The sequence below is a fragment of the Balaenoptera musculus genome, chromosome 17 (genome assembly GCF_009873245.2).
Source record: "Balaenoptera musculus isolate JJ_BM4_2016_0621 chromosome 17, mBalMus1.pri.v3, whole genome shotgun sequence".
NCBI classification, from domain to species: Eukaryota; Metazoa; Chordata; class Mammalia; order Artiodactyla; family Balaenopteridae; genus Balaenoptera; species Balaenoptera musculus.
Window position 1 is genome coordinate 65,637,732 of NC_045801.1, and position 24,673 is coordinate 65,662,404.

At 40.5% G+C, this 24,673-nt stretch overlaps 1 protein-coding gene across 8 annotated transcripts in view; it reads left to right on the forward strand.

Moving 5' to 3' along the window:
- The window catches only part of NCOA2 (nuclear receptor coactivator 2), a 275,210-nt gene that overhangs the window by 163,214 nt on the left and 87,323 nt on the right, over window positions 1-24,673 (forward strand). For all 8 annotated transcript variants that reach the window (XR_005016991.1, XM_036829935.1, XM_036829934.1 and 5 more), the window contains 2 exons: window positions 14,879-14,983; window positions 18,266-18,438. Coding sequence is in view for 7 of the 8 variants with exons in the window: in XM_036829935.1 (XP_036685830.1) it covers window positions 14,898-14,983; window positions 18,266-18,438 (259 nt within the window). In the remaining variant the exon portion in view is untranslated. The remainder of the gene's footprint in view (window positions 1-14,878; window positions 14,984-18,265; window positions 18,439-24,673) is intronic.

Consider the following 24,673-nt stretch of genomic DNA (forward strand, 5'->3'; position numbering starts at 1 on the left):
GAAACACAAGACAGAAAAAGAAAGCTATTTAGATGGTGACCAAATGTGAGAGAAGTTTCATCTCTGCCCCAGTTCAAATACTGAACACATTAAAATAGGAAGATTGTGAGGGATTTCCCTTTCCTTTTTCTTAATTGTGTTTTTGTAGGTGTTCACATCGTTTTAATAATACAAAGATATTGAGTAAATAATGTCGTTGCGCTGGTTCGGACCTTTTATTCTAGTCTGCTAATGTTAAGATTTTCAGAAAAGTACTCTTATTATCAAACATGTTAGGTATGCTTTGTGTCACCTGCCTATCTGATAAACAGTTTTTTTTTTTTTTTTCCGAGTCATTGATTAAAAAAATAAACTAGACTGGAGAACCTCTCTTCGTTTGTAATAACCAGGTAACTAACACCCGGAATGTTATTCCACCAGCCTAGACTAACTCGCCATTGTCTCCCAGCCCAGTAGGTGTAAGTGCTCCTCTTCCTTTCCAGCCGGTGCTGGGCAGGCTTCAGCTGATCGCCTGGGGTCGTTCTGCAGGGGGGCTCTCATTTCGTTGGTCTGGGGTGGAGCCTGGAAAGCCATGTTTTTAAAAAGTTCCTCAGGTGATTCATCATGAGCCACATCTGCTTTCATCTCTACGCTAGCAGTAACTCCGATGCCTCACCAGCCTGAATATGCTGTGTGTGTGCCAGATCCCTGACTCCACATTCTTTCATCAGAGTAAACATGAAATGCTTACAAAACATTTGAAAAATACTCAATTATCGGTAATCAGTTTAAATTAGAAAATAATGTCGTGCCATAGTCTTCAAATTTGCAAAGCATTTTTAAAAATCATAATATTCATTATTATTGTGAATTCTGGTAAGATGGGACCTCACATACCCTGCTGAGGTGATTAGAAATTAGTACAGCCTCTTTGGAAAATAATTTGACAGTAAATATAACAGCTTTAAATATGGTCACACCGTTTGATCCGGTACTTACATTTCTGAGACTCTATTGTATTGACTATTGATTACTATTAATCAGATATGTGGATCAGTACTTATATAAAAGATATGCATCACAGTGTTATTTATGGTGGTAAAAAATGGAAGCAAACTAAATGATTATAGAAAATGGTTAAATATATTATGGTACTTTAATATGACGGAATATCGTAGAGCCATTAAAAATTATGTTTATATAGACATATTTAATACCATGGAAAAATCTTAGAAATAATAAGGGCATCTATAAAATTGTACCTGCAGTTTGTGGCACACACACAGTACATTTTTTTAAAATTTTTATTTTATATTGGAGTATAGTTGATTAACAATGTTGTGTTAGTTTCAGGTGTACAGCAAAGTGATTCAGTTATACATATACATGTATCTATTCTTTTTCCAATTCTTTTCCTATATAGATTATTACAGAACATTGAGCAGAGTTCCCTGTGCCATACAGTAGGTCCTTGTTGGTTATCCGTTTTAAATAGAGCAGTGTGTACGTGTCAATCCGAAACTCCCAATGCTGAGCAGAAAGTTTTTAAATTTAATGGTTATTCTCTGTGTGGTAGGAATACATGCAATTTATTCTTTAGCATTTTATATTCTAAATTTTCTACTACGAGCATGCATTACTTTTATTAAGAAAAAATAATAAAACTTTAAAAAACAAAATTCTTGCTCTTATCTCTTTAGCAGAAAGAAGGAGAACAATTCATGTGGGGTGAATCATTAGAGAAGTCACTCTTGCTCCTAATAGTCGCCAGTTTGTTTCCTAAATATTTGTAAACCATCCATTGACCTGTTCCACAACTCTGCAGGTTATCAGTATCAGGCCTAATAGCTTGTGGGGCTTGTTGTTGTCGTTTTCTGGTTTTTTGTTTTTAATAACTGCTTCATTGAGATACAATTCATGTAACGTAAAACTCACCCTTTGAAAGTGTCCGGTTCAGTGGTTTTTAGTTTATTCACCAGTTGTGCAGCCATCACCACCATCTAGTTTCAGAACATTTTCATCAACCCGAAAAGAAACCCTGTGCTCCTTAGCAGTCACTCCCCCTCTGCCTTTCCCCTTAGCCCCTGGCAACCACTCATCTGCTTTCTGTTTCTGTGGATTTGCTTATTCTGGATGTTTCCTATAAATGCAGCTGTACCATAGGTGGCCTTTTTCAGTATCCGGCTAGCAAGCCTTCCGCCCCTCCTCCCTACGCTTCCAAACCTGTGGTGTGTACCGCTGCCCTAACTGTGGTCTGACCACCTCTGGCTGAGACCTTTCCACTGGGCCTGTGGTTTAGTAAGTCAACAGGGACTGCTACTCATTCTAGCATTTAGGGTTTTCTATATGCTGACGCTCCAAAGTAGATGCATACTAAATACGTGGTGAATACGTGAATTCAGTGAATAAAATGTGCTCTGCCTTACCTCTCCCTTTCCTTTTTTTTCAGAGCAGATTATTAATACTATGAGTTAGTCAGATTTCAGGTCACCGATGGGGCAAGAAACTTTCTCCCTGCAGCTGATGGCAGTGGTTGGCGGAGCTCAGCAGGCCTCAGCGTCCGGGCTTGTTAGACCCCGCCCGCCGCCAGGGTGCGTCCTTCAGGCCGGCTGGGTGGAGCCGGAGGGTGCGTTTCCCACAGCTCCCGGGTGGCACTGGGGGAGGTAGGGCACAGCCAGCACCATAAGCAGGGCCTGACAGCATCCTGGGGGAAGAAGAGACTGGGTGAGGATGGAAAGACCCAGAGCCCCCCAGCTGTCGAGTCACATGGCCGTGCGGTCACCCGGCATCTCTGGCCCGACCGTGCTCTCTATTAAGCGCACCGCTTTGGCACCCTGGGGTCCTCGGACACCCTCACCACCACCCCAGCTTCCCTTTGAAATGCAGTACCCCTTCTTCAAAACCCAACTCGGCCATTCGTCAGACCTTCGCCGAGGCTCCGCACGACAAGAAGTGATTTCTCCTCGCGAGCACTTTGTATTTTTCGTGTGTGTGCTGGATCCCGCGTTAGTTTACTCCATACTTGTTTCTTCTTCCTAAATCTTTGATTTCTTGAGATTAAGTTCTGTTTCTTACTCCGTGATTGTATTACAGTGTCCAGAGAGCCCAGTAATTTGCTCTCGGCGGCTACTCAATAATTATCAGTGCAGTTGAACATCAGAAGGAAAGAAATGCAAATAGATTTTTAAATTAAAACCCTATAATTTAGGTTATATTTTTAATACCAAGAAGAGATCTTTATTAATTAGAAACTTAACCTTATATAAAATTTAATTGTCCGGGGCCCAAATATGTTTTTGCCCTAAGTAATAGGCATTACTCTGGATTTCGAAACGTTGCCTTAAAACACCAAACTAAAGAAGTCATATGCCTGTGTTATGAACATACGTATATAATGTGTTGTGATTTCTCTGAGAGCTTAGTTTTTTCTACATCATTTATCCTAACTGGAGCCAGGGTTTGAGTTTCAGCTTAATGAATTCTCTTTTTTTCCCCGATACCAGGCAAAAGGAATATAATACAGTTACCTGTATCTGAGGTGTCAAGCAATTACCTTAATTTCTTTAAAGTTTTCATTTCATGCTTATTAACTTGCCAGTTATGGTTAAATAAGGTGCAGCAGCCTCACAGATCTTTATCCATAGCTGTAGGTTTTACAAAAACAATGATTCTTTTACTCTCTCAGTGCAAACACATTTTTAGGACTAATTGAAAAAAAAAGGTACAGAAGGACACATTCTCCAATAGGAGGAAGTTGTTTTAATCTTTTCAATGCCTGTTTGAGACCACCCTGATCTAGTCCATTAAATTATTATTATTTTTTAAATAAATTTATTTATTTATTTATTTTTGCTGCGTGGGGTCTTCGTTTCTGTGTGAGGGCTTTCTCTAGTTGCGGTGAGTGGGGGCCACTCTTCATCGCGGTGCACGGGCCTCTCACTATCGCGGCCTCTCTTGTTGCGGAGCACAGGCTCCAGATGCGCAGGCTCAGTAATTGTGGCTCACGGGTCCAGTTGCTCCGCGGCGTGTGGGATCTTCCCAGACCAGGGCTCGAACCCGTGTACCCTGCATTGGCAGGCAGATTCTCAACCACTGCGCCACCAGGGAAGCCCTAAATTATTATTTTTAACGCCCTTTAAGCTCATTTGGGTTTAAATCTGTATTAACTACCCAAAGGGTGATTAGAAGAAGCTCCATTCTTGAGTCCAGTTATAACTTCAGTTCCCCAAAATGCAGTAACTGCATCTGGAGCGGGAAGGAGAAAGCTCTCCATTGACAGCTCTCCAGGAAAGCTCTGCTCTTACAAAATCTGGCAAATCGAGAGGGCTCCCTAATTCTCCATGCCCCGATCCTGAGGTCAGAGGATTGGGCTCCGTTGTACAATCGCAATACTAACAATATGATTGCACTTCCACTGAGAGCTGTTTATGTGTTCCAAGTTTGAAACTTAAGCTGAAGTACAAATCTCTCCTAAACTCAAGTATGGTTAGTTTCGATAATTACCAAAATCCAATGTTTGAGAGTGAAGAAAATGGTTAAAGTAAGTGTTTTGACTTATAAGTTCAGGTGCCAAGGTAATTTTTAAATTCTTTTCAAATAATGAATTCTTGTAAATAGCTTTCTAAATTCTAGGAATTCTCAGTAAATCATTCTGTAGGTATGTGTTATTTGCAAATAAAAATGCCTAATTTGGCTTATTTTTGTAAGAACAAATTGGGGGAAGGGGGGCCTGTTGATCCAGAGCTGCCTTTTTCTATTTTTGATGGCAACCATTGCCTCATAGCAAATACTGTTTGGAGTTATCGTAACGATCTGACGAAAAGAAAGTTCGTCAGAATTTGTATGGTGAAAAAATGAATCAGAGGTCCTCCCACCAAACCAAGGTTCTCCTCCTTGCTCACTTTCCACTTCTGTGGAAGAGAATAAAGAAAGAGCATAAAAAAGTATTCCAGAAAAAGACTTCTTATATGCGAGACATAATTTAAACTGCCCCAAGGAGCTGTATAACTGTGATCCTTTTTTCTTCTCTAACCGCAGACATTTCATTTGGGTCCTAAACGTTGTCCCTGGGACATGCTTAAAAGTTTTGCCCCTGCTTTGTGTTCTGTTTGACTGGAGACAAAGACCGCATAGGAAAGCTTGGAGTGAAATGAGGGTGAATGAGAAAAGGAAAGAGAGTGTCTTCCGTGGCATCTCTAGCGCCCAGAACCTGGCGTGGGGGACAGCAGTGTGGGCCCGCCTGGCCCATCAGGAGAATGCCCTGGACCCTCACTGGGAAGGAGGCAACTGAGGATGCAGGAGAAAGAAGCGTTATCTTAATCGCATGTCCTATGGGCCAGGGAACAAGTAGAAGGGAACCTCTAATTCTTCCTAGTGGAATCCACGAGGCCTGCATAAAGAAGATGGCTTTTCAGCTGAACTTGAAAGAGAAGATTTTCCTGAGGAAGAGCGATTTGAGTAACCTTTGCTGGAAGGCTCTTGTGATTTGGACATTGTTCTTGCTTTAGAATAGTCACATCTGTGGGAGCGAAAACATGAGAAAGTTACAAAAGTTAAGACTAGGATACAGTAATGAGTCCAGAATGACCAAGAGCCTCCATCTTTCTTATTTAGAAGAACTTGGGGTAGATTTGGAAAATATAATTTGGTTGTAATAGAGTTTCAGTAGTTACAGAATACCGTTACGGAATATCCTTTGATTGGCAAAAGGAAATAAATTTATACTTTAAATTTCATTGCAAATACTTACCTGTAAAAGGGGGTCCAATTTCTTATTTCATTCACTTTAGGCATTTTTCGTGCCACTTACCATAGAGTAGCTTTACCTCATTTTATATGCAGTAGGCTTCCTGAAAATGAGCACGTTAACAATTGGTATGTTTTAATATGCATCCTGGAGAGCCTGGTTATTTAAAAGAATCTCTGGTTTGCTTGTTGTTTTTGTTTTTTTCCAGTGGCACGGCCGGGTCTCCTTCCCTCCCTCCCTTCCTTCCTCTCCCTTTCCTCCTTTCTGCCTTTTGGTAAACTCATCAAAATCTGATGCGTTAATGAAAGGAAATTTGGAAAATGCAAACATTAAATTATACCCACAGTACTTGTTGAAACAATTTAACTGCTAATACATTGGTGAATTTTCTTCTAATTTTTTTCTATGAATTAATTTTTCTCTGTTAATTCACCATCAGCTTAGATTATTTCATAAGCATTTACATGGTATTAAATTCAACCTATAATAATATCTTACATTTATTAAATAAGCCCTTACTAGATGCCAGTCATTGTTCTATGCCCTTTACATTTCATGCTCTCAACAAACTTATAAAAGTATGTATTAGTATTTCTACAGTTTTAGAAATGAGGAAACTTAGGTCCAGTGGGGTTAATTAGCATAATTAGCACAACTGATATGTGGTATTCCGGGCATTCCAAACCTGAGTTGACACCAGAGGATGTGCTCTTAGCCATTGCGTTGTACGACTTTTCCTGAATTTTGTTTTAATGGTTGCATAATAAAGAAATTCTATTATGGATCTTAGAGTTCTGTTAGAAAGGTGTCACTCTATCAAGAGAGAACTTTCCTGACCACCTAAGTAAAATGGCACTCCTCACCCCCATCTATTGACACGTTGTACTATCCTAGCCCTAGCCTTACCTATATATATACACATATATATATATATATATATATGTGTATATATATATATATATATATATATTTTATAGCTCTGATCACTACCTGATATGGTAAATTTTATTTGTTTCACTGTTTCTCTTATGGACAAAAGACTTGGTCTGTTTCGTTCATTGCTGTATCCCCCAGTTCCTAGAACCATGCATGGTATGCAATACATATTCAGTTAAACTTATTGAAGGATTTCATGATCTATGCCTTCAGGTTAGCTTTGCATAAATTCTCATTTTCATAATCAACTTTCATTGGGGCTGAAAGGCTGGAACGACCATGTGATCTGCATTTCCCTCTGTAAATCACAGGAATGCTGGGCTCCAAGTGCCCCAGGCTGGTGGGCAGTGCCCACCCCACACCTCTGCACAGCAGGCACGCTGCGTGCCTACCGAGAGCCGGCTTCTTGTCCAGACTGGTTTATGCTCATTGTGCTTGTTATTGTAATCACATAATTTTATTAAATATTATGTAACTGATTGTGAGTGTGAAAAGGTAATTATGTTTCTATAAAAACTAAGATGAATGCTTTGAAAAACTCAGTCAGATGGGCCAAAATTGCTTCCAAATAGGTATACGCAACACATCTATAAAAGACTGGGAAAAAATAATGAAAATCTATACCTCATGAGCACTTATAAGAACTCTAAGTGTCTATGAGTTCTAGCTCTATCTTATTTTATTATTATTATTTTTTTAATTTATTTATTTTTTATCTTTGGCTGCGTTGGGTCTTCGTTGCTGCCCGCGAACTTGCTGTAGTTGCAGCGAACGGGGGCTACTCTTCATTGCGGTGCGCGGGCTTCTCATTGCGGTGGCTTCTCTTGTTGCAGAGCACAGGCTCTAGGCGCGCAGGCTTCAGTAGTTGTGGCGCACGGCTCCTCGGCATGTGGGATCTTCCCGGACCAGGGCTCGAACCCGTGTCCCCTGCATTGGCAGGCGGATTCTTAACCACTGCGCCACCAGGGAAGCCCCTAGCTCTATTTTAAATAAACAAAAATTGGAAATAGTAGACAGTGCCTTAATGATAGGTCTGATTTATGTGAGAAGGACAATATGAAACCCCAATGGAGACTGATACTCAAATATATTATGTTTAAAGTTAAAACGAAATGATTTAACTAGTAGGTATCATTTTCTGTAATTGCTCTTGATAACTGGCTTTTAAAATTAACCAATTACTACTTCTGATTCTGTAGGAAAAGAAGGCTTTTACTATTTTGAATGAAACTCAGCATTCTTGGTGTGCCAGAGAAAATTCCTAGCTGGTTTTATTACTTCAGTAACTTCATAATAAATTCAGTAATAACGGTAATGCTTCATTTTTCCTCAGGGAATAGTTGCTTATGAGCTGAGGCAGGATTTCCTTTCTGCAGTAGAACATGAGCTTCAGCAGGGCAGGGGCTTTGTCTCTTTTGTTCCTGGCTCTATCCACGTCTACAACAGTGCCTGATGCATTAATTATTTATTGAACGGATAGATGAATGATTCTAGACATTTTTTATAGTATTTTGCATTTTACAATGAAACTACTATATTTTTGGCAAAAAGTACTTTCAAATTACATATTCAGTGTTTATCAAATTAAGTTAAAATATACTGCTTTCTATAATTTACATAAGTTTACGTTTCTCACTTCAGTGAAAGTAATTAAAGAATAGGAGCCTCAATGCTTACGTTGCAGTGGTTAAGAATTGAGGAGCTATTTGGATTCACTTATGAGCTCTAAAACTTCCTAACGATGTGGCCTCAGTCAAGTTACTGTAGCTCTTCTGTACCTCAGCTTCCTCATCTGTAAAATGGTGATAATCATAGATTGTTATGGGAACTAAAGGTCTACCTATGTGTAAAGTACCTAGAGAATACCTGCCAAGATGGTAAGCATTCAGTAAATGATAGCTGTTATGATTACACTCGAGCGTGACTCCTGACCTGTCATTTATTATCTGAGCAATTTGAGCAAATTACTTATGGAAACAGGTCAGAGAGGTTAGATAATCTGTAAGGGGTGAGGGTGTGCGTGTGTGTGTGGGTGTGTGTGTGTGAGAGAGAGAGAGAGGGAGAGAGTGTGCGTATGTGTACGTGCACATATATAAAAAACATTAAAATGTAGGTTTTTAAACAAGAAAAGTGCTTAACGCTTAATAAGTACTCAGTAAGTGTTAGCAAAAAAAAAAAAGCAAACAATATATTATACTGTGGGAGAAGATTCTCATTTATTTATTTTAAAACTTTTTACAACTGGAATAATCAAAAATACTTTTTATGTAGGTATAGACTGTCTTGCCCTGGCCATTTCTCTAAGTTTTTCTCATAAATTAGGAAGGTTTTTTTGAAGTCTCAAAGAAGTTTAAAATGGGTTTCAGAATTAAGAAAGAGAATTGAGTTTAACCTGGACAAGTTATGAAACTCTAACTAACACAAGTACTACGTTGTGGTTCTTAGTTTGATGACTTCTTTCCAGAATGCCAAGCCTTTGGTGAAAACTGGTTTTCCAAATATTAAATAGGGACTAAGTACACCCTACTTGAAGGGGCGAGAAGTGCTTACATTATGCAAGGAATGCAGTTCTTCCCCTGGTGTTTCCTCATCTGAGGCCTTGTTAAAACCTAGTCTTGCTATTCCTGGCTGTATTAGCACGGGCTGACGTCGTTGGGTGCAGAAGCAGCCCAGTGACTGGCTATATTAAGGAACTTATTAGCCTGTGAGAATTCAGAAAGTGGAAACCATCTTATGCCACTGATGTCAGAGTAGACGTTCTCTCCCCCCCCACCCCCGCCCCGTTGGTAATGATAGTTTAGAACAGCTCTCTGCTACTGACATATCCTGCACCGAATTTTGCTAAGATAAGACTTTCAGAGAGGATTTTTCCTTCTTTAGGAGAGATGGAGATTATGGAAATGTTACAGCAAAATATTTGTGTAACCAGCGAAAATGAATTTAGCCATTTATTTGATTATTGCAGCATGTGTTAAAGAGCGGCTGCCGCCCATTTGCAGCCTAATGTGTTTATTACAGTCTTCCCAATGGCATCTTGAAGTGTCTTTTAGCTAAAAAATTCATGAGGATTATTGGCTTTCAGTCAGAAAATGGAATATGTCTTCTAGTTACTGTCTAATATACCACTTTAAGGCCATTATACAAAAGTAAATCTGAGAGTGGGGCATATTGAAGAGGAAGGAATTTTTAGCTTAAACATTTGTCTCTACACAGTTATTATGTTCCCGTGGAGTGAGAAACAGCATGAGAGAAGGTAGGTGTTGAAGCCATTTTACTTGGAGAAGAAGAGATGTAGTTGTAGTCTGTGGTGTTTTCTGAAATCCTGTATCCAACTGGAAACTGTTAGTATTTTATTTTGGAAAAATCATCTCCTAATAATAGTATGTGTTTGAATTATTGAAGTTAATTTTAAAAATCACGTGTACAGTAAGTTGCTCAAAAGTAGTGAAGTATAACTGAGAATTTGTTTCCGATAAGATGCCCTTTATTCTGGATGTGTATGAAGGGAATCTCCTAAAACTTTGCAACTTACTGTATGAATTAATGTGCAGTTTTATGAGTCTCGCTCTGTAAATACACACTGTAATGTGTGGGGTAAACTAAAATTTTATTGTATGAAAAGCAAGGAACAAAATAATATGTAAAGATGAAGTTAAAAGTGTTTCTATGATCCAGTAAAAAGTAACACTTTGGGGAAAATAATATATCATTTTACTAACTAAAATTTATTTTTGAGATATTGAATAGCCTCTTCTATCACTGTGTTAATGCATTACTTGTTTTGCCAGTGGGAAGAAAAAGTTTGATTTTTCTGTGTGCTCTCATCCCTGCATTCAGTAAATCTTCATAGTTCTGCTTGTGTTGTGTTTGTATGTGTGATGCTTTCTTTGTTTGCTTGTTTGGATGAATCAACGATACATCCTTGCATATAATCTGTATACTTACTGCGTGGAAGATTTTTTTAACTCTTGCCAAGAGTTGGGGTCTTGCCAAAATCTTGTTTGCTTTGGGTAATTTTGTTTAGTTGACACTGTTTAGAAAGTGGTTTTTCCCCTCCCCTGTCTTCACTGCTGTATCATCTAACTGACGTCCAAGGATTGGCCCACTCCCTATTTTCTACCTTTCTCGGGCATCTACATCCTGAGAGCACATTGTATACATTTTAAAATTAGATACTGTGTTTTTTCAGACTTATCAGAGTCTGATAAGAAATTTTGCTTCTGTAACATAAAGGGATCCTCCTGAAACACAGTATATTCTGAGGGAGAAATTGTTTCCAGTTTAGAATGAACAGATGTTTTTACTTGTGATATAGAAATAACGCATGCATCTAACTTTTGAGGTGGACTTCTGAGCGATGGAGGACCCTAAAAGATTATCCTTCCATAATTTAATAGAATAGAAATGGAAAAGTGCTTAAGTGAAGATGTATGTACACTTTTAATATTACTTGAGTATCTCTTAGTCTTGCAAAGTTTGTGAAGAATCAGACCACAGAGTACACAAGAGTGTCATCTGTCTCTTGTAAAGAGAGTTCTGGAAGAGCCTGGAAGGCCTTAGAAAGTATAGAAGCCTTTCTGGTCTCATATCAAGAGCTGGATGATTTATCAGGCAGCTCCTCCTCACGTAGGTGTTGATAAGAAAAGTTGTTCCAACAGCTTTGTATGTCATTTCATTATAAATTTCATCTCAAAGTGAGGAATTTCAGAGCAGGCCTAACTTTTTAAAAATATTTCTTGAAACTGGCAATAGAGGTCTGATGTTTGATCACTTATTATGTTTGGAGTTCAGCAACAGTATTATCCTTATTTGTTCTTTAATTGAATTTGTTCAGCATATAAAAAATCTGACAGCTTTACGGGCCTTGTTTGGAAGATGGCCAGTACTGATAAAAGATAAAATGCACATTATCATTTACATAAATTCTGGATGATTAACTAGTTTTAATGGCATGGGGCTGTATTGTGAGCAACAGCTTTGTTACCTTGTAAGCTGCATCGGTGAATTTCATGCATGAAGAGTGCATTTTTTAGCTGTATTGAGGGTTAACATTTTGTTTTGCTTTCTGTCATTATGCTAAGGATTTAACTGGCATTATTCACACACGTACCCGCCCAGAATATTGCTAATTTAAGAAAATCAAACATCAGTTCTTGTGGCTGTAAATCTTTCCTCTAACTGTCTAGTTCGAACAAGTTGATATCAGAGGATGTAAGGGAGGATGTGCTGTCACAGTGAAAGCAGGGCTATTGTTTGGTTCTAGATAACAAGAATGGACAAACTGGAACTTCTTTTCCAGTCTTGTCCTTTCACACACACTCCCCACTCCACCCAGCATCTGGTAGAAACTGGCTTGTTCTCCATGACTGTCATTTCCCATCAGATATGACCCAGGAGTTTACTTGTATCATTTTCAGTTTTTGTGATTTACATTGAACTCTTCAGAATTCAGAGTGAAATGCTCCAGAATGTTAATTTCATGTGACTGTTGAAAACATGCAGACCTTTTAAGAAACTTTAGTTTAGACCTGCTCACAAAATAAAATGTCTAAACCTTCAATGCTGCCCTTCTGTATTCTCCATCTCCTTCCTTTTCACTGGAAATTAATATTTAACTTTGATCTACAAAAATCCATTAAAACTCATCTATCTATACAGTTTATTTTTTTAATTAATTTTTATTGGAGCATAGTTGATTTACAATGTTGTGTTAGTTTCAGGTATACAGCAGAGTGAATCAGTTATACATATACCTATATTCACTCTTTTTTAGATTCTTTTCCCATATAGGTCATTACAGAGGATTGAGTAGAGCTTCCTGTGCTATACAACAGGTCCTTATTAGTTATCTATTTTATATATAGTAGTGTGTATATGTCCATCCCAGTCTCCCAGTCTATCCCTCCCCCCCCGTTTATTTTATTTTCGATGATTTTTCTATGTGTACATGCACCCTGGAAGCCATAGATCTATCTGTCTCTGGTTCTTATGGATTACTTGGGTGGGAAAAAAATTGACTCCCCTAGTGCGCGCGCGCACACACACACACACACACACACACACACACACACACACACGCTCAGGAGTGAAATACTAGCACTTGCTGCCAGCCGAGCCTCCACAGGGCGTTAAGAGCATCAGTTAGAGCAGTCTGGGTTAGAGCCCCTCAGTTCTTCTCTTTGAGCACCTCACTAATGAGGGTCCTGTCATTTGTTTGGTTCATCCACTCAGGAGCAGGGCTTAAGTCCACGTGTCTGCGGTAACATTACATCTGCTTCTGGCCCCGTGGCAGGCAGGAGGGAGGCGCGCAGGAGCCGTTCACTGCCTGTCACCGCCTTCCCCAGCCTCCTCCTCTCCCTGCTCCAGCACTGAACTCACTGTTTCCTCTTCTTCCCCGTCTGAGAGTCTGTCCTTTTCCCCTGGGAGATGAGCAGTGATTCAGACAGGGCGCCCCCAGCCTGGTGGGCGCGGCTGGCAGAGTGCAGCCGCCTGTCCCCAGCTGGGCCGACGACTGCAGACCACCCTCCCCCCAGTCCTTCTTCTTCCCTCTGGTGGTTTAAAGGTTGCTTGGCAACGTGTCCTGGGCATCCATAGCCTAGGAAAGTTGCTCAGAAAAGAGGACATGTGGGGCAGACACAGAAGAGCAAGCAAGAATGTTTGAAAAGCTGAAATTTTTAGGTTTTGAGGAAGTGTGTTTAAGGTACCATCACATAAAAATAAAACGGGAAAGTTGGCGTTTAAATAACTTAGTTCAAGCGGAAAATAATGATTTTTTTAAAAATATTTACTTATTTTATTTTTGGCTGCGTTGGGTCTTTGTTGCCGCGCGCGGGCTTCTCACTGCGGTGGCTTCTCTTGTTGCGGAGCACGGGCTCTAGGCGCGTGGGCTTCAGTAGTTGTGGCTCGTGGGCTCTAGAGCGCAGGCTCAGTAGTTGTGGCGCACGGGCTTAGTTGCTCCGTGGCATGTGGGATCTTCCCGGACCAGGGCTCGAACCCGTGTCCTCTGCATTGACAGGCAGATTCTCAACCACTGTGCCACCAGGGAAGCCCAATAATGATGTTTTAAAGCTACAAATGGAGTGGTCTGTGAACCAGACGTGGGTAGATACAAGTAAAACATAAAGTCTGCTCCAATGGCTTTAGTGCGCTTGGACCAGCGCCCGGGCGCTCCTGCTTCACGCCTCACTTCCCTCCAGTCGCCTGTTGAAATGCGTCAGCGCTGTCCCTTCATGCAGAGTTACAATTATGAGATATATATTTTGGGAAAAGTAAAAGTAGATGATGCTGGTGCTAATGTTAAAGCCCAAACTGAGTATATATGACTTGAAGGAAAACAGTCACTTATTTTAGTTGTCTGTCGAGAAGTTTTCTGAGCTTTCTGGTAATATTCAATACTATACTTTTTAATACTTTTGGGGGGGGTGGCCATTTTTATCAAAAATGGCCTCCTCCATTAGGGTCAGTAATGTTCCTGATCTTTTGAGTGCATCTTAAGACCTTGGGAGATAGCAGCTAGAATCAGCTGAGGGAGGGAGGGTCAGGGGTGGCAGGATGTGAGAGGAAGCCACTGCCCAGGGAGGGAGCTGCCAGGAGAGAGGGCCCTGAGGAGGGAGCAGTGAGCAGCTGATGCAGGAGGAGACCCCAGGGAGATGCCAGGGAGGCGGGAAGATCCCGTGTTTGAGGGGCCTTGCTCGCCAGGACAGGGGTGTCAGAGCGCCCTGGTCAGATTTGGAAACGTTCAGCTTGGTGGCGAGGCACTGCCTCTTCCCGGGGCTGTTCTTCATGGGTGAGTGATTGCAGCACAGACTTGACATTGGCCAACCCCAAACAGAGAGTGGGAGGAGCCCCTTATGGCACCTGTAGCTCCCACATGGTGCAAGATCGCTCCTGAAACTGGAGGCTGGCCGCAGAAACGCAAGACTAGCAGATTGTATATAGTTCAGTGTGCCGTTGAAATACAAGCCCTGTTTAAAGAGTGGGCCCATTGAGGTAGGCTTGTTTGTTTTTTAATTGTTTACCTTTACATTTGCTTAACTTAAGCACAGTTACACAAAAAAATTATACATGCCTTTTCATTGGGAATTATACATGCACATAAATCAAAACAATGTGTTAATTACTGTTGTCAAATTTCTGATTAAAGCCATAGCTTTTTTTATTGTTGGTAAGTTGATCATCAGCTCTCTTCACTTGTTTTCTCCTTGTTTTCTGTTTCAGTTGCTGATATGTGTTCAAGATGAGTGGGATGGGAGAAAATACCTCTGACCCATCCAGGGCAGAGACAAGAAAGCGTAAGGAATGTCCTGACCAGCTTGGACCCAGGTTAGTTTCTCACTGAGAACACAACCAGTGTTGCCCATGAAAGCCACATGCGTGAGCCTTTGATATTTTATCACATTGATTTCACACCTGATTCAAATGCTCTTTGGTTTTTCTCCCTAACTGTCAAGGCTTTGGACAGTTATGTATTATTTAGCTTACATTTTAGATATGCTAATCGGTTACAGATTTTATTATTCTTTACAAGAAGAGGAAAGCTACATACTTCTGGGTCCCCTGTGTACTTTGACTCTTAAAACCAGTTTATTCTATATAATCTTGAATTTTTCACATTTTTACTCCTGTTTGCTTTTAGAATGTCATAATGACAAGACAACCCACAGTAAAAAAGTTTGCTGTTATATTTATACTGGCTTTTATTCTTTCTTTCTTTCTTTTATATTTAAGAGCAAGAAATGAAATGTTGAATCCCCTTGCTTTTGAGTTGATGATAAAGACTGTGGGTCTTCAGTGAATAAAACAAATAATTTTAAAACAAGTTGCATATCATATATTATGGGTGGAAGTATGCGTTGTTATAACCTCCATGCAGGGTAGTTTAGCAGTATCTGTTAAAATTATAAATGCATATCTTCTTCTGAACTAGCAGTTCCATTTCTAGGAATTTTCCGACAATATACTTTGACACATGCAAAATGATGTATATATGAGGTTGCCCATTTCAGCGTTGATTATAAGCACAAAAGATTAGGAAAAACCTAAACAGCTGTGATACATCCACACACATACAGCTCTGAAAAAGATTGAGGACACTCTTTATGGATCGATTTTAACAATATCAATATCTCTTAAGAATATTGTTATGGAGAAAAAGCAAGGTTCAGAAAATCTTTATGGAGTCCTACCATTTGTATAGAAAAGGAGGAGAATAAGAATTCTATATATTGTTTTAGGATAATTAAGAAACATAAGAGTCGTTACCCATTTGGGAGGTGAGGACTAGGCAAATAGGGAACAGGGGTAGAAGAGAGACTTCATTCTTTTGATGATTTAAATCCTGTAAATGCTTTTTAAAAGTTAGACAGCCACTTCTGTTCCGTGGCCAGTAGAAAGATCAGATGAGGAACAGTAGGGAAGAGGACTAGGAAAAGAAGGAGGGGGCTTCCCTGGTGGCGCAGTGGTTGAGAGTCTGCCTGCCAATGCAGGGGACACGGGTTCGAGCCCTGGTCTGGGAAGATCCCACATGCCGCGGAGCAACTGGGCCCGTGAGCCACAACTACTGAGCCTGCGCGTCTGGAGCCTGTGCTCCGCAACAAGAGAGGCCGCGATGGTGAGAGGCCCGCGCACCGCGATGAAGAGTGGTCCCCACTTGCCGCAGCTAGAGAAAGCCCTCGCACAGAAACGAAGACCCAACACAGCCTAAATAAATAAACAAATAAATAAATAAATAAATAAATAAATAAAATTTAAAAAAAAAAGGAAGGAGGAAGAGCAGAAAGCCGTTCCATTTTCCCCGTCTAGTCGCCAAGCAAAACAAGACGATTAAAGGGCCACCGTCCACACCGCAGCCCCCATCTCCTGTGTGCGGCCTCTAGGTTCCCTGGTCCTTCCTGGCCAGCCTCAGCCTTCTGTCTATCAAACCGCCTTCAGGGCCCGGCAGTCCTGGCTGAGGAGGCCAGCTGGTAAGCGGAGCCTGTCCTCTCACCAGTGCTGTGCTGGTTCTCGGGTGAGCACAGCGCCTGCCTCCCCGGGCCTTGGAACACAGCGCCTCCTTCTCACCCATGTGGCGTTTAGTTGGCATCTTTGGGGGGGCGGGGGTGATGGAGGGAGGTGTAGGGGGTAGAGAGGTTCAGCATGGGAACTTAGCTCTTCTGCGCATGGCAGCCACTGTCTCCCTTTCCCTGGAATTAATAGGGTTGAAGCCAGGAGTGAAGATGAGACTTAGCAAAACCAATTCTGGTCGCTGCTCTACCCGTCACTCACTAGGTGATCTTGGGCAACTCATGCAACCGCCATAAAGTGGAGAGATTGTGTTCTGTCTTAGGTTTATTAGTACACGAGAATAAAGCTAATATTTAGAGGCAAACATATGAATGTGTACTACAAATTACAAGATTTTATAAATTGGCATTGCATACAAATAATTATATATTAAGAATACAGAGAGCTGCTGCATTAAACAACTTGCTTTTCTTATTTATTGTATTGTTTGAATGTCATCCAGTGGACTCTACCGTACTTGAGAAAAAAATTGTATGCTGTAATTACCAAAGGGAACTTTTGAGTTTGCTATTTCCTCAAATTCAGATGAGGAGATCTTGCCAATTTTTATTTTTTCCCTCCCTTCCATTAACGGTTTCAAACTCAAGTCGAACTTGGACTGTTTGTTTACGTTTTGCGTGTCATTCAGCTTGGACAGTTAACAAAGACCCTGGGCCAGTTTCGCTTTTGTTTCTAGCTGTACTGTGGTTTTTAACGTTATCTTAAAAGGCCGTTAGGTTTGATTATGAAGATCCTAAAGAAGTCTATGAAATTATAAAGATTTATTTTCATCATTTTGCTGTGCTTTACCAAAAATCATTGAAGTTTATTTATTCCTATTTTAACTAGGTTAACTTCCCTTCTTTTATTAATCTTAAATAAATTTTTATGAGTGTGAGCTCCCTTATGTTTCTAAAACTCTTCTTTATTTATTCAACAATGAAATTTGATACTTCTTTGTACCAAGCGTTGCATTAAGCACAGTGGTGAGCAAATCATCCTGTCCTTGTCATTGTGAAGCTTACAAGTCCAGTGGGAGACATGAAACACATTGAACAAATGATCACACACGTAAATATGTAATTACCGACTGGGATAAGTTTGGGTTTTATTGATTGATTGATTGATTGATTGATTGATTGATGGCTGTGTTGGGTCTTCGTTTCTGTGCGAGGGCTTTCTCTAGTTGCGGCGAGCGGGGGCCACTCTTCATCGCGGTGCGCGGGCCTCTCACCGTCGCGGCCTCTCTTGTTGTGGAGCACAGGCTCCAGACGCACAGGCTCAGTAATTGTGGCTCACGGGCCCAGTTGCTCCGCGGCATGTGGGATCTTCCCAGACCAGGGCTCGAACCCGTGTCCCCTGCATTGGCAGGCAGATTCTCAACCACTGCGCCACCAGGGAAGCCCTCAACTGAGGTAAGTTTGATTTCAAAAAGAAACATGCAACATTTAGGGCAGATTCGAGGAGTTTTTTCCACCAAAGTATTCCATGTTTCTATAAGTAACTTTTGTTTGCTCTCTTTATATTAGAACTTGGTTAACATGCTTATCTTTTTCATAATAGCCCCAAGAGGAGCACTGAGAAACGTAATCGTGAACAGGAAAATAAATACATTGAAGAACTTGCAGAGCTGATTTTTGCTAATTTTAACGATATAGACAACTTTAACTTCAAACCTGACAAATGTGCAATCTTAAAAGAAACTGTGAAGCAAATTCGTCAGATCAAAGAACAAGGTAAGAGGAGTGAATGAATATTTTGGAGAGTTTAGTTGGTTTCTGTTTTTCCATGTGTGAGAAATCCCTTCAGAGTCCCTTTAATCCATTTCTTAGGTTTAAATTATTGATGAGAAGATGATGTCACGGTGCAAGATGAATGCAGGTATCACTTGCAGTGGTTTATAAATAGGCTTTATATAAAATTCAGCAATTCCCTAAAGACGGAGGGGGCCGAGGTGAGGCAGGGTGATGTAACTTTTCATCTAGTAAAACTCAGTTAGGTGCCCACTGACTCTCCTCCCCTGCCTTAGAATTTTCATGGCTTACACAGCAAGTGACTGTCATAATTTGCAAGTAAGGAGCCAGCCGAGGATGGAAACCAGAAGTAAGGAAGTGAACCACCTCCTGTTTCAGCTCGTCAGCATATTTAAGTGTGAGCCTCAACTGGCCACGCCACTAAATTAGAGTTTCATATCCTGAGTGACAAGAGATAGATCTGAAAGGCTCAACCTGTAGATAGAATTCTTTTGTGAAGTTGAAACACAGAACATGACAGCTTTCTTCCTGGGGTTTTCTTTTCTTTCTTTCTTTTTTTTTTTTTTTTTTTTTTTCTCCCGAGATCATTTTCTGCCTCTCTTCTTTGATATTTTTGCCTACAGAAAAAAATTTAAGAAAATAATGTTTTAAAAATCACATTGGACTTTGTAGTGCCAAAAAAAATCTGTATTAGGCAAGTACGAACAGCGTCTTGGTGCCCAGGGCCAGTATATGCTCCTGAAGTCTTTATACACTGCTTTCCTTCAAGAGATAATAATCTCCTGTAACCTGTTTTCGAATGCATCCTCTTAGAGTTCATATCGTTTTTTTATCTGCCTTTTATATAACATTTAAAAGAGGCAGATTTTAGAAAAATAATGTCTTTGTCTCTATAGCTATGTGAGCCCGAAACTTTGCAAGTATAGTTCTGTCTTCTAAGAACTGAAACATATACACATAGCATCCATCACGCAGTTTTAACACCAGCCCGCTCTGAAAATCAGTATTTCCTGGTTTCTCCACCAAAATTGTATCATCGTAACATTCAGCTTTCATGGACTTTCTACTCAGTTGCATGCCTCAGTCGCCTTCATCTCTTTCCTATTCCTTTTGTTCCTTTTGAGATTCACTAGTTATCAACAATTCAGTTTAATCTCAATTTGGTATCAGCAAATGGATAAAATCATATTCCTAAAATTTTTAGGAGAAATAACTGGTTCAAGGTTACAGTGCTTTGAAGTTGCTGCATTTCTAGGTGCTGGTATCGTTGCAGTGGAGAGATCATTAAGCTTCTTGTTGCCCCTTTCTACGGATTTTGAATGATTCAATTTTGTGAACATCTCATGTTAGGTAGAACTTTCACACTTGAAAACAGTTATATGTGTATGTATTTTACTATCAAGATCTTGCACAGGGTTTTACAGTTTTGCAAAACCTTGGTTATTCCCCCCTTCAAACCATAAAACACGTTAAGATGTGTCACGCTGGGACCCTGCCGTACTTCCTCTGTGGGTGTAATCAAGGCCGCCATACCACGACCACCCAAGAAGCAGCGACAATAAAAACCCTGTCACATCTCCCTCTTACAATATTGTTTCCATTAATTTGAAAAGTAACGTGTTTTGAAAAGGGAAGCAGAAGTTAAAACCCAAATGAAAGTACACTTTTAACTTCTCGACCAATCTAATATTTTAAGAATATTGCTTGTTTAATAAATCGTTTTTTAGAGAGAACAGAGACCAGAACAGAGAACAGAATCAAATCGGGTGGAGGCTAGGTATGAATCCTGGTTCTGTCTCTTACAGACTTTTTGAACCTGGACAAATTATTTTCTCTCTCTGCGACTCAGTTTCCTCACATAGAATTTAGCAATCACAACATCTAGGCTGCACGGTTGTTGAAGAAATTAGGAGCTACGTAAATGCTCCCAGCAAGTACTCATCACAGTAAGCGTTTAGTACGTATTCAGTAAATATCTTTCCCACATTCAGTAGGAAGGCATCTTTTTTCTTCACCTATGCTCAGATCTTCATACAGTGAGCTCTTCCTTCAGATGGAAAGCAGGGGAAAGAAAGGTGGGGAAATGGTTATGAATATGCTCCCCTACAGGGTCATTTGAAGAAAGTCACATTTTTTCTGGGGCCAGAGGACTCCGCATGCACCGACAGCTCTGTGCGGCCACCTTGATTTCTCTCAGCAGCTGGCAGCCAGCTAAGGTTCAAGAGCAACACATAGGTCGGGTCGGAACCCTTCCTTCTCCCTCTGTATGTGTCCACCCACCCAACTGTCAATCAGTGTAAATAGAATCCAACCATCATCTTTACAGCGCCATCCAAACTTAATTTGTATCGCAGTCGCAGGTATCAGGCTGAGTAAAACCCTAACTGTCCTGAAGAGGTAAGCTGGATTGCGTGAGGTGCAACTAAAGGCTGCACAGTCGGGGAAGCAGGCTCCTGTGAAAGGAACCCGCCAGCGTCCACAGCTCAGGCAGCTCAGCCAGGCAGGATGGGCTCTTTCACGCGAGTCTGCTCGGTCATCAGCTGCTCCTCACGTCTCCGTAGGCTTGGGGACAGAGGCAGAGAATGAAGGATATTTTTAAATGGCCTGAAGGATGGGGTTTTGGCGGGCGGTTACCAGCTATCTAAATGATTAAACCTCCCTTGTCTGTAGCGCTTTCTGAGACCTGTGTTTGGTAGACGCTAGCTCTCCAAGAGCGTCACACGGCCGTGCACCTTGTAGTAGCAGACCAAGTGCACACAGAGTCTGCACTTCAACCGTGACACCAGCTTTTTGATATTGAAGTGGGGTGTTTCTTCCTATGTGGTATGATGCTGGTAAATGTTGAGAACATCTGGCGTCTGTAACTTACAAAGAATAGTCATAAGTAGTAAATAAACTTTTTTCCTAACTGGGAAGACTAATATTGCTTCTATTTCACAGAAGAATAATAAGTAATATGAAAACTACAAATGATTTAATTATGGATTGGTGAGTCCAGTTTCACACTCCTTAGCTAGAAACTTAAATTTTAAAATTCCTATGGAAAATACATGGCGATTCCTGTGCTCTTAAAAAATAAAATTGAAGCATAAAGTGACTGAAACGTGAGGGGAGTTCTAATGATTAATACATTTCTACTGCCCTCTTTAAGGTAGTATCTCCTCTATTACCTCAACACTTTTTGTTCTTTTTTCTAAAATAATAATCTAAAATGAATTGTATTGTTTGGAAAACATTTGTCACTTCATTTAAAGCCTCTTTAGTGCAGCATATTTTTTCATAGGATTTTTTCTCTTTACATTATTTTATTTATTATCATTTATTTTTGGCTGCACTGGGTCTTTGTTGCTGCGCGCAGGCTTTCTCTAGTTGCAGCAAACAGGGGCTACTCTTCGTTGTGGCGCGCGGGCTTCTCGCTGCGGTGGCCTCTCCCGCTGCGGAGCACGGGCTCCAGGCGCGCGGGCTTCTCGTGCAGTGGCCCGCGGGCTCCAGAGCGCAGGCTCAGCAGCTGTGACGCACGGGCTTAGTTGCTCCGCGGCATGTGGGATCCTCCCGGACCAGGGCCCGAACCCGTGTCCCCTGCAATGGCAGGCGGGTTCCCAACCGCTGCACCACCAGGGAAGCCCAATGCAGCATATTTGAGTATAGGATGTAGTTATCAATCAATGGAGAACTGGTTTCACCCTTTCGTTATTATTTTTCTGAACGTGAATAGCAATAAGAATGAAAAGGTATATTTCAAAAATTCACATTGGTGCAGGCTAGATTTGGGGGGGAAATTCCTTGTTGAATCAAGCAACCTAAAAGATCGTTCTGGTTTCTCATTGTGATTATTCTAATGATTTAATTTTGATTGTAGTGCCATTATGAGAACATTGGGATTACGGATTGGTTCATACATGTAAATTTCCCCTACAATTGCACATAGCATCAAAAAATAAGTATTTTAAGAGAGGGTGTGGGGCAATGGTGTGCTGGAGTCAACTGGTGTCAAGCAACGAGAGCCAGTTGTTAAATTTCAAGAATTTTATAAGCCAGTTGATAAGCACAGCCATTATTAAAAATTGTTTAGACTTACAATTAAGTTATATTTAAAAACACAAAGGTAAGGAAGACTAAAACTCATCATTTCCTAATTATTGTACTGCATTTTACTATTATCTATGTTCTAGTGGCCCTTTGTGTCTTGTGTCTACATAATAGAAATACTAGGTAGTCACGGTTACTGCGAATCTCTAATTAACATCTAATATTTTAACGTTAGATAGACATTACATGCACACATAAAAAATATTGTCCACTTCAGCAAAAAAGTCACTTACAAACTGACAAACAATTGAATTTCTACATTCGATATCTTCATCATGTATTTTCATTATTTCACTTTTGTCTTATTAACTTAAATGAAAATTTCAAGCAGCATTCATGTCAGAACTATATTCTTTCATCAGCTATAATTATAAGTTAGCTACAAGACAAGAGTTTGGCAAAAATCAACAGACATCCTATTAGAATCAATTGGCTCTCTGGAATTTACAATAAAGGGTATTGTATATTTTATTGTCATTTGTAAATTATATAGTCCACATACTTTGTACTAGTAAAATTTGTAATCAACATTATGGTGCTTACTATTTTTTCCCCCAAGGAGCTGGTTTTTAAGCATTTCCCAGTATACCACTGGTGGGCATAGGAGGTTGTATTGTAAATGTAGGTGCGTCAAATTCATGAACTCATTATTTAAAATTTCAAGGGAATAGCAATGGAAACAACCTAATTCTAGCACATAAAAGTAAAATGTAGAGCCCATTAAGATTATATTTTTCCTTCCAGTTTTTTTTCCCCCCCCATGTTAAATACATGAAGTTCTTGTGATGGAAATTCAGTTATTCAAAGCTGACGCCTAGGTGTGAACTAATAGCTGTCACCAAGCAGAGTAAGCAGAAGGGCTCCGACATCAGATCCCTTCCAGGGGTAGGACATCCGTAAATCAGGCTTTGGGGTGATGCTTCCAGGCGTTGTGTCTGTTCCATGTGATGAAATCTTAGGGTGGTGGCAAAGTCATCCATTGCCCTGGAAAGGGCAGGCGTGCCCTTGTACATACAGTCATACCGAAGTCAGTGTCACGGATTGCCAGTCAAGTATTTAGGACAGTACTAACTCTTGATCAGTTGCAGAATGACTAGGAGGAGACCGATGACATATGTATTCTAAGTTGGACATATATACACTACCAAATGTAAAACAGATCGCTAGTGGGAAGCAGCCGCATAGCACAGGGAGATCAGCTCGGTGCTTTGTGACCACCTAGAAGGGTGGGATAGGGAGGGTGGGAGGGAGGGAGATGCAAGAGGGAAGAGATATGGGAACATATGTATATGTATAACTGATTCACTGTGTTATAAAGCAGAAACTAACACACCATTGTAAAGCAATTATACTCCAATAAAGATGTTTAAAAAACAAAAAAACAAAAAAAACCCAAAAAATCAGTGGCCCTTTATACACTCCATATAGTTTAAATTTCAACTGTCAACTTCTTTTTTATCCTATTCTTCTAAAGGTGCTGACGATAATTAAACGGGCCAAGTCAGGCAGCCGGATGTAAAAGTGGGCCAGCAGCGTAGACTGTGTAAGAGACCAGCGCGAGCACCAAACTCAGTTGGCAGAATACGTTAGTCAATATAATGAGCTTATTAAGAGCATGAGGTTTATGTAAAATCAGATGAACCCCGTCTCTCTCTTCACCACTGTAGGACAGTGTCTAAACTGCCTAACACCTCTGGGCCTTTACTTCCTAATCTGTGAAAAGGGGATGATGATGTCCACGACACATCGCTCGTATGAAGACTGTGTTCAACGTGTTTATAAAGGGTTTAGTCTGGTGCTTGGCAGGTAAAAAGACTTACTCAACAGTAGTTATTACTCTTCGCACCATGGTTTCTGACGTCTGGACTTGGAGTCCTCATCCAAATGAACTAGGTTTTCTTGATAAGGATTCAGTATTGATAAGGAAACAAGTCGTTTTCGGATGTTTTCTCTATTACGCTTTTAAACCTTAATATTCTGACAATGTTGATTCTTTTTATTTTAATACAGAAATAAGTAAACAGAGCTATCAAAACTATCCATTCAGAGACAGAACTCAGAAATATAGTGCTTGGGGAGTTCCCTTGTGGTCCAGTGGTTAGAACTTGGTGCTTTCACTGCCGGGGCC